This window comes from Lontra canadensis, unplaced genomic scaffold (genome assembly GCF_010015895.1).
Source record: "Lontra canadensis isolate GAN:19392208 unplaced genomic scaffold, GSC_riverotter_1.0 scaffold154, whole genome shotgun sequence".
Taxonomy (NCBI): Eukaryota; Metazoa; Chordata; class Mammalia; order Carnivora; family Mustelidae; genus Lontra; species Lontra canadensis.
Window position 1 is genome coordinate 1,320,627 of NW_022631148.1, and position 12,500 is coordinate 1,333,126.

General features: G+C 40.0%; 1 protein-coding gene and 1 non-coding gene across 2 annotated transcripts in view; both read right to left on the reverse strand.

The window, feature by feature from the left end:
• Positions 1 to 4,055: 4,055 nt before the first annotated feature.
• LOC116859448 lies at positions 4,056 to 4,163 on the reverse strand. The gene has a single exon (XR_004381153.1). It is a non-coding gene; the product is annotated as a U6 spliceosomal RNA (small nuclear RNA).
• Positions 4,164 to 4,942: 779 nt separating this feature from the next.
• Positions 4,943 to 12,500, reverse strand: part of NUP160 (nucleoporin 160) — a 50,260-nt gene continuing 42,702 nt past the window's right edge. The window contains exons 29-36 of the mRNA XM_032844519.1: positions 12,200 to 12,260; positions 11,331 to 11,441; positions 11,031 to 11,154; positions 10,478 to 10,579; positions 9,492 to 9,633; positions 7,749 to 7,874; positions 6,544 to 6,648; positions 4,943 to 5,910 (exon numbers count right to left, since the gene is read on the reverse strand). Coding sequence (XP_032700410.1) covers positions 5,821 to 5,910; positions 6,544 to 6,648; positions 7,749 to 7,874; positions 9,492 to 9,633; positions 10,478 to 10,579; positions 11,031 to 11,154; positions 11,331 to 11,441; positions 12,200 to 12,260 — 861 coding nt within the window. The 3' untranslated portion in view covers positions 4,943 to 5,820. The remainder of the gene's footprint in view (positions 5,911 to 6,543; positions 6,649 to 7,748; positions 7,875 to 9,491; positions 9,634 to 10,477; positions 10,580 to 11,030; positions 11,155 to 11,330; positions 11,442 to 12,199; positions 12,261 to 12,500) is intronic.

Genomic DNA, 12,500 nt, shown 5'->3' on the forward strand with positions numbered 1-12,500 from the left:
ATGAATGTACTGCATGTAGATTATACAGACTTGAAATAAATACCAAGAGTTTTTTTCTTGTCTATGGGAAAAATATCTGGATTAGTGTCCAAAGTTTAGACTCCCAAGATTTCTGAAAAATTAGCAGCTAGAAATGGGAGAATTTGCTGTTTCGAAACTGTTCACAGTTTTCTTATTTCTTGAGTGAAGAGTATTGAAATATATTGAAATATAGTAGTTTGAGGCGCCTGGGTGGCTCAGCTGGTTAAGCCACTGCCTTCGGCTCAGGTCACGATTCCTGAGTCCTGGGATCAAGATCAAGCACCACTATTGGGCTTTCCCTGCTCTGCAGGGAGCCTGCTTCTCCATTCCCTTCTCCCTCTACTTTTCCCCCCGTTGTTCTCTCTCTCTCTCTGCCAAATAAATAAATAAAATCTTAAACAATATAATATCCTCTTTTTTTTTTTTAAGGAAGAAATATAGTAGTTGTACATAGGAGTTCTGAAGCCAAATGTCTGGGTTCAAAACTCAGCTTTAGCACCTTCCAGATGTGATTACTTGGGCAAGTTTCTTAACAACTGTAAACTTGTTTCAGCACTGTAAAATGTGCCAGTAACAGTATTCATAGGGTTGTTATGAAGTTTAAATGAGATCATAGTTTTAAGATCTTTGCCTTGTACCAGGAACAAAATAAGCGATCATTATATGGTAGCTCTTATTACTATTTTTATGGGTATTTATTTTTTTATTTTTATTTTAAAAAAGATTTTATTTATTCATTTGACACAGAGAGAGACAGCCAGAGAGGGAACACAAGCTGGGAGAATGGGAGAGGAAGAAGCAGGTTTCCCGCTGAGCAGGGAGCCCAACGAGGGCCATCCTGGGACCCTGGGATCATGACTTGAGCTGAAGGCGGACACTCAATGACTGAACCACCCAGGTGCCCCAGCTTTTATTACTATTAATGAGTATTTTGTTTATACAGAAGTCTAGATGCTATTATATAACCAGCTGGAATCAAGTTGAGATTATGAGCTAAACCAGAGTGCACAGAAACGGGAAAGGTTTTTTCCCTTGGGGGAAACTTACATTTCTGGAGGTGACTGAAATAACTGTAATATTTATAACCAGGGTTCTCAACCCTGACTGTTCATAGAACCATCTGGAGAGCAAGTGCTAAAGCAGTATAAAAATCTAAATCAGGATTGGGGGTGGGAGTACAGAGCCCATATCAATTTTTTTCTCTTAAAATAAGCTCTGTGCCCACCATGGACCCCAAGATCAAGAGCCACAAGCCAGGGGATCCTGGGTGGCTCAGTTGGTTAAGAACTGCCTTCAGCTCAGGTCATGATCCCAGGGTCCTGGGATCGAGCCCTGCATTGGTTTATCTATGTATCTATCTATCTATCTATCTATCTATCATCTATTTCAAAAAGTGTATTTATTTAGGGGCACCTGGGTGGCTTAGTCGATTAAACATCTGCCTTCAGCTTTGGTCCAGATCTCAGGGTCCTGGGATCCAGCTTCTTCTCCCTCTGCTCCTACTCACCTCTGCTCATGCTCTCTCTCTCTCTTCCCTCAACTAAATAAAATATTTTTTAAAAGATATCTTTTTAAGATTTATTTATTTATTTATTTGAGTGCAAGAGAGATCATCAGAAGAAGGAGGAGCAGAGGGAGAGGAAGAAGCAGACTCCCAGCTGAGCAAGGAACCTGACATTGGGCTGGATTCTGGGACTCTGGGATCATGACCTGAGCGACCCAGGTACCCTAAACTCTTTTTTTTTTTTTTAAAGTTTATTATTTTTATTATTTTTAAGTTTTTTTTTCCCATTAGATTTTATTTGAGAGAGTGGGAGAGAGTACGGGCAAGGGAGGCAGAGGGAAAGGGAAAAGCAGACTCCACACTGAGCAGGGAGTCCGATCCCGGGCTCCATCCCAGGACCTGAGTGGAAAGCAGATGCCTAACTGACTGAGCCACCCAGGCCACCCCTATTTTTTAGTTTTTAAGTGATCTCTATACCCAGTGTGGAGCCAAAACTCACCACCCTAAGGTCAAGAGTCACAAGGTCTTCTGACTAAACCAGCCACATGCCCATATTTATTATTTTTTTAAATATCTCTACACTCATCGTGGGTCTGGAACTCAGGACCTGAGATCAAGAGTCTCATTCTCCTCTGACTAAGCCAGATAGGCACCCCTGTCAATTATTTTTTTAAAAAGCTTTTTAGGTTACTCTGGGCACCTGTGTAGCTCAGTCTGTTAAGTGCCTGCCTTTGGCTCGGGTCATGATCCCAGGTCCTGGGATGGAACCCCACGTCAGGCTCCCTGCTCAGCGGGAGTCTGTTTCTCCCTCCCCCTGCTCCTTCTCTCTCTCATATGCTCACTCTCTCTTAAATAAATAAATAAAGTCTTTAAAAAAGAAAATAAAAGTTTAGATTATTCTAATGTTTAGCCAGGGTTGGGTACCACTGGCTTTTGAAGGGGACATATTTTGCTATGATTGGCCTCAGAGAAGGTGTTAAGGATCTTGAGGAGGAGTGGGCAAATTACAGCTAAATCAGGCCTTTTAAAGGATTCTACAAACAAATTTCAAAGAATATATGAGAGAGACCATATGTAGACTACAAAGCCTGAACTATTACCTGGCTCTTTACAGTTAAGTTTGCACATATCTAGGCTCAAGGTCGAGTCACGTGCTCTACTGTCTGAGCCAACCTGGAGCCCAAAAGTATTATTATACTACATTATTTGATCTTGTGTATTTTATAGAAATAAGTTCATTTAAACCATGAAACCTCATTTACTGGGATATATACTTTTGTTTATACAGGGTGGCATGTGTCATTTGAACAAAAAATTTGTCCTTTGATGGTGGAGTTCCGTGCAGATGTGGAAAGGTACCTTCTTCTGGCTTGGCTTTGAGTTACCTATTACAATAAGGTCTCGATTTATGTAAAAACAGTATTATAGGACTATCAGTTTCTAGGTACAGACAAAATTGGAAAGAACTGTGAAGGTTAAAGGACCCTTTAGAACCTTCTGTTATACTGTGTTCTAGTAGAAAACAATGTACCGGGTTGAGGTAAGTTGGGTAAATTCTGTGAGAGACTTTCCTTTGTTGACTAATTAAATAGAAATTCCATTTAAATTTACATTTCTCTCGGGATACCTGGGTGGCTCAGTGGGTTAAGCCGCTGCCTTTGGCTCAGGTCATGATCCCAGGGTCCTGGGATCGAGTTCCCCATTGGGCTCCTTGCTCAGAAGGGAGCCTGCCTCTCTCTCCACCTCTACCTGCCTCTCTGCCTGCTTGTGTGCTTTCTCTTTCTGACAAATAAATGAATAAAAATCTTTAAAAAAAAAATTTACATTTCTCTCTGCAAGAGGAATGTTGGTGTCAGGCACACCAGAGCAGGCTGGCAACTGAAAGGTGGCCGAAGAATGAAATCTATGGGGATGAATCTATGTGGTTTGTATAAGCTTCCAGATCTTGCATCCGCTTTTTAAGTTTCTGTTTTTCTGTACCCCTAAGTGCTCAGTGGAGATTTAGGAGACAACACAGCATAGACTTTGGGAGGGAATCGGAATGGGGAAAGAAAAACCAGTAGTGAGCTGGTGAGAACTGACCCTCAAGCGTAGGACTCTCAAGCGTGCCAGCAAGGACAAATGGCAGTGGTGACAATGCACTGAGGACACTGCACGACACGGTTTGCAGAACACATTGGCTTTCTTGGCAGTTCACAAAAATCAGTTATAAACCTGGTAAGAATGGTCAATATGAAACTCGTTTGTTATAAATTCTATTATTCACAGATGCCATCTTATTGTCACAGGTTGGTAAGGTGTTATATCTTGTTACATTAAAAACTGAAGTTTTCCTCTTAGAATCAACCCTTTATTTTTATCTTTTATTCATTCATTCAGTTTTAGATAGGCTCCATAACCAGTGTGGGGCCAATGCAGGGCTTGAACTCAAAACCCTGAGATAAAAGACCTGAGCTGAGATCAAGAGTCAGCAGCTCCACGGAGGCATCCATAATGGTAGCTAAGTATTAAAAAAGTAGGGAGCTCTTTTTTCTTAGTGGATTGCTCCATTAATTTGTGTGTCATCCTCAAGTAGGGGCCATGCTAATCTTCTCTGTATTGTTCCAATTTTTCGTTTATGTGCTGCCACAGCGACCACAGGAGGGAGCTCTTTTAACTTTGTAATCAGAAAATTTTGAAGTGGAAAAAAACAAGGAATAGCGGTATTATGAGCTATTAAAATATATCACATGGTCTGGGAAAACAAAAACGCAGACCTCAAGCACAGAGAGTTTAGTCAAAGAATCTCTACCTTCTGCTCTGGTTGGGAACCAAAGTGAAGAAGGTGGAAGAAAATGGAAGCAGAGCTGGGTTGGCTCCAGGATGGGTTAAGTCTTGAACCAAAATACGGCCAACAGGAAAAACTGGTCAGGGTCGTGTGAACTGCCACTAAACAACACAAGTGGGTAAGTTTCTGGAACAGGACCAGGCTCAAAATACTTCTTGTTCTCCAAAATGGCTCAAAGAGGATTTGATTATTTTTCAGACTATGGGTTAGGGTCCATTAGACTCATGAAAACATCAGGGCACATAGTGAGTGTGGATACATGTTCTGTGAGATCTTTCTCTTGGTTTTATAAGTGTATATTTGGTTATATATGTGTATTTCTTGCCAAAGCTGGAAGCTACAGGTTTATAGAGCTCTGGCAGGGTAAGGGCTTTCCCAGTTGCTCATTTCATCAAACACTTCATATTAATCATGGCACAGCTAAAATGAATGAAGAACCATGCATCTCAATTATCTACCAGTAAATGGTACCACAGTGAAGCTCACATTGTTATTTAAAATATATAATGTAAATATGGTATTGACAGTATAAAAAGTAAAGGCTATGGAAAACTCAAGAAAGGTCAAAGGGCATATAAGCAATATACAGATCATTTCCTTAAAAGATAAATTTTAATATACAGAATAAAATCCAAGATTTTGTTTTTCACCTTCCCCAAAATTTGCGGGCATGACTTCTGAATCTGACCAGGAAAGTTATATTTTGGTCCAATACATTATTACACAAGTAGTATGATCAAGTCCGGCTTGATTATCATAAATCATAGAAGTTAACAGAATTTACCTTCAAAATTGGCTATTCTTATAGACAAAATTTCCAATTTTTTTTCTTAGCTAAGAGTTTACTCAACTTTAGCTTCAGAACCAGATTCAAAATAAGGTATCTTCTTTGACAGCTGGTCATCATTTTAGGTTTAATCTATGCAAATTATTTAATACTTTATTGAAGATCATACAAAAACTCCACAATAAATAATGAAAAGAGTATGCAAAATCATTAGTCTCTGCAATACAGAAAATACATGTCAGTTCTGGACCAAAATAACTCCATTGAAATACAAAAAGTGATAGGGAAGAATGGAAGGATTTGCAGTGACAGCTTCTGGTGGGTAGCTACAACCAACCAACCACCATCAGCTATTTTGGAAAGTGAGGGTGGGTTTTAATTTGCAGATAAAGAATGTCTTCGGTAGTTTAAAAAAATAGAAACTCTAAAAAAGCTTGTGAATCATATACAAAAGCAGCTGTTTGAGACCAAGGTTGAAAACCAGAAATTGTGTGTTAGCACCGCCAGCAAGCACAGGTTCTGTGACTCATCTGCCCTCCTCTCTTGCGCAGAATGCAGACGTGATGTCGTATACATCATTTACAGGTATAAAAGTTGTCCTGGAATACAGGCTTCCTGTAGGGTAAAGTCTTAAGCCCTAAGAGGCACCAAGCGGTTACAAAGGCTAAGCAACCATCCGGATCACAAGTTCCGGCGATATAATAAATCCCGTGTTGCCTTATCAACTTTTTGCTGGTAGTCCTCCAATTTGTCAAGTATTTTCTGGGATAGCTGTAGGAGAAAAGAAGGGAATCATTATAGAATAGGTCAAGGACTAAATAAAGACAAAAGTTTTTAAGCACTTTGATTTCATCAACCAGCCTCCCCCTCATAATGATGTTCGCCGCTCTGCTTCATTTACTCAACATTCAGTACAGGGGTCTGCACTGTGACTACTGATAAAATCGGACTTCTCTGTTAAATGCAGTACCCCAATCCTGTTATCCCAACGAGTCTTCTAAACATGCAAATCACACCAGTATTTTTTAAAATTTAAATTCAACTAGCCAACATATAGTACATCATTAGTTTCAGACGTAGTGTTCAATGATTCATTAGTTGCCTGTAACACCCAGTGCTCAACACAGCATATACCCTCCTAAATGCCCATCACCCAGTGACCCCCCCACCCTACCCATCCCATCCCAGTATTTTAATAAAAGCATTACAAGCGGTCTTCTGAGAACCAGAGAGGCTATATCTGGCTTAACTAATCATTTTGTAAAGGGATTGGGCCAGCATGTTAAGGGCAACAAATGGCTTCTACTCTCCCCTTAATCCTTGAGAATTGAAGAGCAAGCTCTAGGAGTAAGTGGTAGTACAAGGGCTTACGAAGACCCATGCCTCACGAGAGGACAGACTTACGGCAATGTTGTGACTATTGGCGCTGTTCTCTCCCAGAGCCTGGAGAAGCTGGTCAATAGATGAGTAAGGGAGCCACACCATTGGAGCTGTTGCAGACAGTGGAAACTGAAAGGGAAAATATCTACTATTTGAAGAAAATCTCAAAAGCGGACCATTTCTTCCAGGCAGTTAGTTTCGCAGGTTTGAATTAACATAAAATTCTTTTTTTTTTTTTTTTTACAATAAGAAATTGCATATACACGCACACGGACACACAACTGTACAACCCCTCCCCACCTTGCTTCTCTTTTCAACTGGGAAACTTGTCCTTTTCTCAGTTAAATCAAATGTATGTATGTATCTATGTATGTATTTATTTTCATACGTATTTTTTTAAATTCATGTCGCCTCTTGTCTTTAAGGAGCCCTAAAGCCTAGTGAGGAAAAATGGACAACAAAAAATTCTTAATGTCAATGAATGAGACTACAGTCTGAAACTTAATTCCAATTATCTGGGGAAAAAAGTTTGAGAAAGAGAAAGCTCACCTTTCAGAGTTCTCAATACTTTCCCGAGGTAGCTTAAGAGCTTAGCTTTGTAGTTAACTAGACCTAGATTTTAGACCTGTTTTTTCTATTTACCATCTGTGTGAACTTTGGCAACTTAACCTCTGAGTCTCTGTTTCTTCATGCGTTTAAAAAAAGGGTTAGGGCGCCTGGGTGGCTCAGTGGGTTAAAGCCTCTGCCTTCGGCTCAGGTCATGATCCTGGGGTCCTGGAATCGAGCCCCACATGGGGCTCTCTCTCTCTTTCTCTCTGCCTGTCTGCCTACTTGTGATCTCTGTCAAATAAATAAATAAAATCTTTAAAAAAAAAAAAGGGTTAAAACAATCTCTCAGAGGTGGCTGTAAGGATTAAACGAGAAAACACAGAGACTCAGCACAGTCTTTGGCACACAGAAAAGAACACTTTGTTTTTAATTACTTAACTCCTCCAAGTACTAACTAAAGCTACACTCCTTTGATGGAGAAAAATGAAATGTATTCCCGGTTTATAAACAGGAAACTGGAGACCCCTACAGTGCCGGTTCCTGATTGTTGAGAAAACTAGTCGTATAACTACAAAGAGTAAAGATTAAATCCACTGTCCTATAGTTCAATTTACTTTCACATCCTTACTTTATCAGGAAGATAACGTCACAATTAAAAAGAAACATGCATACATGCCTACCTCAATTCCAAAGTACTGATGTCCTTTCCCCAATACAGCATCTACATATTCTGAAACCAAATCCACAGCTTCTTCTAAAAGGTCATAGTTTAAGTACAAACGGAGCAACTCAGCAGCATCAACCTTCTGTAAAAAGTCAGAGATTAAGAATATCTACCTATTTCCATGTTACCTGGGCAATAACTGAAGAATGCTGTGTGTCTAATTCCCTGGCATTTATACTTCTCAATATAAGTAAATGAGCATTTGAGTTTCCTTATCTTGGGATAAGGGCTGTATTCCTAAGAGCCCAGTCACTTCTGGGTACCTGTGAGACTTTATCTTGTTAAGTGGCCTTCCTGCCCTGTTTTGTGATCGAAGGCACACTTTATTTATTTATAAATTTTTAAAGATTTTATTTGTCAGAGAGGGAGAGAGGACAGAGAAAGAGCACAAGCAGGGAGAGGGAGAAACAAGCTCCCTGCTGAGCAAGGAGCCCAACACAGAACTGGATCCCAAGACCCTGGGATCATGACCTAAGCCGAAGACAGACGATTATGACTGAGCCACCGAGGCATCCTAGACTCATTTTATTTAACACTTTTCTACTTCAGTTTCAACAGTAGTAGTAAAAGTCAACATACCTTCTCAGAAATGCTGAATACTAAAGAGCAATATATTCACATTATTCTCAGAAATATATGAATGACAAATGCAAAAGAAGTTTAAAGAATTATCAACTTTAAATATCTGAGTTAGGGGCACCTGGGTGGCTCAGTCAGTTAAGCGTCTGCCTTCAGCTCAGGTCATGATCCCAGGGTCCTGGGATCAAGCTGCACACTGGGCTTCTTGCTCAGCAGCGAGCCTGCTTCTCCTTTTCCCTCTGCCTGTCTGCCTGCCACCCCCTCTGCTTATCTCTGTCTCTCACTGTCTCTCTGTGTGTCAAATAAATAAAATTAAAACAAAAAAACAAAACTGAGCTAAATTTGTTCAACTCAGGGTGAAACAAAAGTGATTACAACTTTGGTTTGGAAGGGCTCTACTAATTAGGTAATAACATTTTCTATATTCTAATTTGATCACAGTCCTTTTACCAGCTTAACCGCCTTTTCTACTTTCTAACTTAAACAAATAACACCCCCCCCAAAAGGAGATAAACTTTCCTGATTTTAAGCTTTACAACCTCTTTCCCTACCCCACCCAATGTATTCCAGATATAGTTTTCAAACTTAAGCATGCACTGTATCAAATTACAAGTTCGTTAAAATACAGATCCCAGATCCTAGCTCCAGATTAATTTGAATGTTTAAGTGTGGAATGGGGCTCAGGAATCTGTATTTGAAGAAGTCCACTACCCAACTAATTCTGAGGTAGGCAGTCCAAAAATCCAATTTTGACAAAAACTTAAACCCTGTTGTAGTTTTGAAAACTACTCTACTCACTTCTATGAATTTTTTGAGTAATAGTAAATACTGTGTCACACATATAGTCATTGTTCTAAGTATATACTCATTGTTCTATGAGCAAATAAGCAGGCATTAATTTAATCACTAACCCACAGAACTTCAATTCTAAACACCCAGTACTCCATACGGAATTAAAGTTAAGCTATTCTTAGTGTATTTAACGAACACTGAGAAGCTGCCCAAAGCATAGGTCAGTATATTTTCATAAATTACCACCTTTTCTTTTTAATTATCTCATGAAATTTATTCTTAATTGTAAAGATCAGTTTTTTACTCTGTACAAATTAAGATACCATACCTTGTAACTGTTTATAAGCCAGTTAGGCAGAGGCACTCCATGAGACAAGAGCTTGTTGATTACACAGTGGTGATATAAGTTATTCTGGACTTTGTACCTTTCCAGGTAAGTCGATAATAGTCGCCATGCTTCATCTGTAGCACTTGAAGAAAGCAGAAGGGACTAATGAGTTCTAGATTCTTTTTTTTTTTTTTTTAAAGATTTTACTTATTTATTTGACACAGAGAGAGAGAGCACAAGCAGTGAGGAGTAGCAGAGGGAGAGGGAGAAACAGTCTCCCCACAGAGCAGGGAGCCTGATGTGGGGCTTGATCCCAAGAGCCTGGGATCATGACCTGAGCTGAAGGCAGAGGTTTAACCAACTGAGCCACTCAGGCGCCCCGAGTTCTAGATTCTTAACAGATATTTACAGCACCATTCAAAGCATGTATTTACAAGGAAAAAAAATCTTTAGAGACTCACAACTGAATTGGTAATATAACTAAATGGCAACTAATATTATTAGGGTCAATGTGGTTTAGGGATAGTATTAGAAGCCAAATGACTTGGATTCTATATCTCTCCCACTAACCACATCTTTACTTGACTACACAATTCGACTAACTTCTTTGTTCCAGATCCCTAAAACAAAGAAACTGGCTCAGATCGCTGTTTCCAAGCCCAATCAAGCATTAGACTCATGTAGAAGTTCCGTTTTAGAAGATGAGGGTGATGTATCTGTATTTTAGTAGTGATATTGGCGTGCTAATTTAGGGATTGAAAACTCATGTCAGAGCACCTCCAAATTGTAAAATGTTCCAATTCTAAAGCACCAAGCTGTGCAACAGAAATCGTAAATTATATTAAAGGGAGAGAAGTTTTCTGAAGATGAAGGTTAGAGAAGGATTCTAAAGAAGCAGAAGTGCATTCAGTAGACACTAACTGGGTGCATGAGGGAAGTATTTGGAGGGTAAGCCCTTTTGGGGCGCATGAGCACCAAGGCTGTACCTAGACTCCTTAGTGGTGATGACAGATGAGAGCTGATTGGCTGCTAGCCAGGACCATGCTTCTGCTTGAGCCGCCTCGCCTCCCAACTGCAACTTGATGCATCTGCAACGAAAACGTTTCCACACATGGTAAACTGACGTGCTGAAAAGAACCACACAAATGGATGACCAGCAAGGCCATTGGTGTTAGGGGGTCATTTACTTCCAAAGGAAAAATTCTGAAAGTTTAATATTTAGGTACAAGGCATTATTAAAAATGAAAAGAACATAGGCCTTTTCTAAAAAGGACACCACTATTTAGACCACATATCCTACTATCTTGGGGGAATGTGGGGCTAGGGTTGCCAAATTTTTGACTTCTCAAGAGAAGCTATACATCAAGATTTTAAAAAAATTATAATTAATTAAAAGAAATTTTAAAAAGTCACCGTGGTGGGCTAGAAAAAACACTTCTTCAAAGCACAACTGGCTGTGACCACTGGTTCACACTGGGCAGCAGTGCAATATTTCTGCATTAGAAAATGAAGACAACAGAAAGACAATTTTATACATACTTGAAAGCAAGTCCCTCGAAGACTGGTGTTAAGGGGAGCTTAAAGGTCTGACAAAGTGATATGGCAGTGTCAAAAAGGCCAGCCTGAACCAAGAGAGAGACCATCTCCTCTGCTGATGAACTTCCTGTGGAAATCAAAAAGAGTTATTTAGTGGCAAGTGGTGCCTGCCAGTGACCTGAAGTAACCTCTGGGGACAGGTCTCTCCAAGGAGCAGGAAGAGGCGCTTGGCCCGTCTGGCATGCTGGTCTAGCACACCGTGTCTAGCCTGCTGTCTGTGTCCCCAGACTGCTGCGTGGCTACCTGCAACCGCAACTGCCGATGGGTCGTGCTGAGCTAGAGTGAGGCGAATGCGGGCCAAGGAACACTCTTTCTCGAGGTCGCCCAGTTCCAGAATTTCAATCTGCCGATTCGCTAGAAACCAAAGGAAAATATGTTTGATTCCCAAAGTGCAAAGGAAGTCCCTATCATCACTGCCTATTAACTCAGCCTGTCAATTCCCACTACACATTAAGTAGTTCAATGTCAACTCCAAGGGCACCGGAAGGAAATGGCAGGGGGGAGAAGGGAGGGCTCCATAAAAGTGAACTTAAAAATAAAGCAACAGCCCTGCTTCCAGCATGCAGCTCAGTTAAATCAAGCTACTCCAGTAACAACAGCTGCAGCTGAGGAGATGCTTACAATGTGTTTTACATAGAATTTCATTTAACTATTACAACTCAGAAATGCTGTTACTGGGTCAGAAAGAAAGGAACATGCCCACAGTGAGAGAAGCAGAATTAAGGGTTGGTGTGTCCAACCCCAGAGCAGTATTAGGGTTGCTATGTCCTAGAGCCCAAGCTCTTTAAGGAGGAATATCATGTCTCCATGGTGATATCCAAGGAGCCTGCTGAAACAAGTTTGATACTATGCTGATTTAAATACAGCAAACAACACTCTTTTTAAAGCATTTTCATTTCTCATATAGCCATATGAAGTTTTCAAAGAGCAACCAGACAACTTTTAGCAGATTAAAATACTGAAAATAAGCTAAAAGAAACTTTACATTATTTTTACATTGCTCTACATGTTGCAATCACTATATAAAACCACACATTTAATACAGATAATACTATAACACAACTACATAATTACTGCTTAAGCCAAGAATCCACAGGGGACCCCCAACTCACTTGGAGCAGCTGTGCATTCTCCATCATGATTCCTCTTAGGGGATGCTCCAGGACGATCATACTGAGAAGACAAAACAAATGATTAAACGTTAATGAAAAGTTGAAAAGTTAGTATAGTTGACCCCTGAACAACATGAGGGTTAGGGACGCCAATGTCCTATATAGTTGAAAATTTGCATATAACTTCTGACTCCTCCAAAAACTTAATAGCTTGCTGTTGTCAGGATGCCTTACCAAGAACATAAACTCTCATTAACATATATTTTTATGTTATCTGTATTATATGCTGTATTCTCACAAT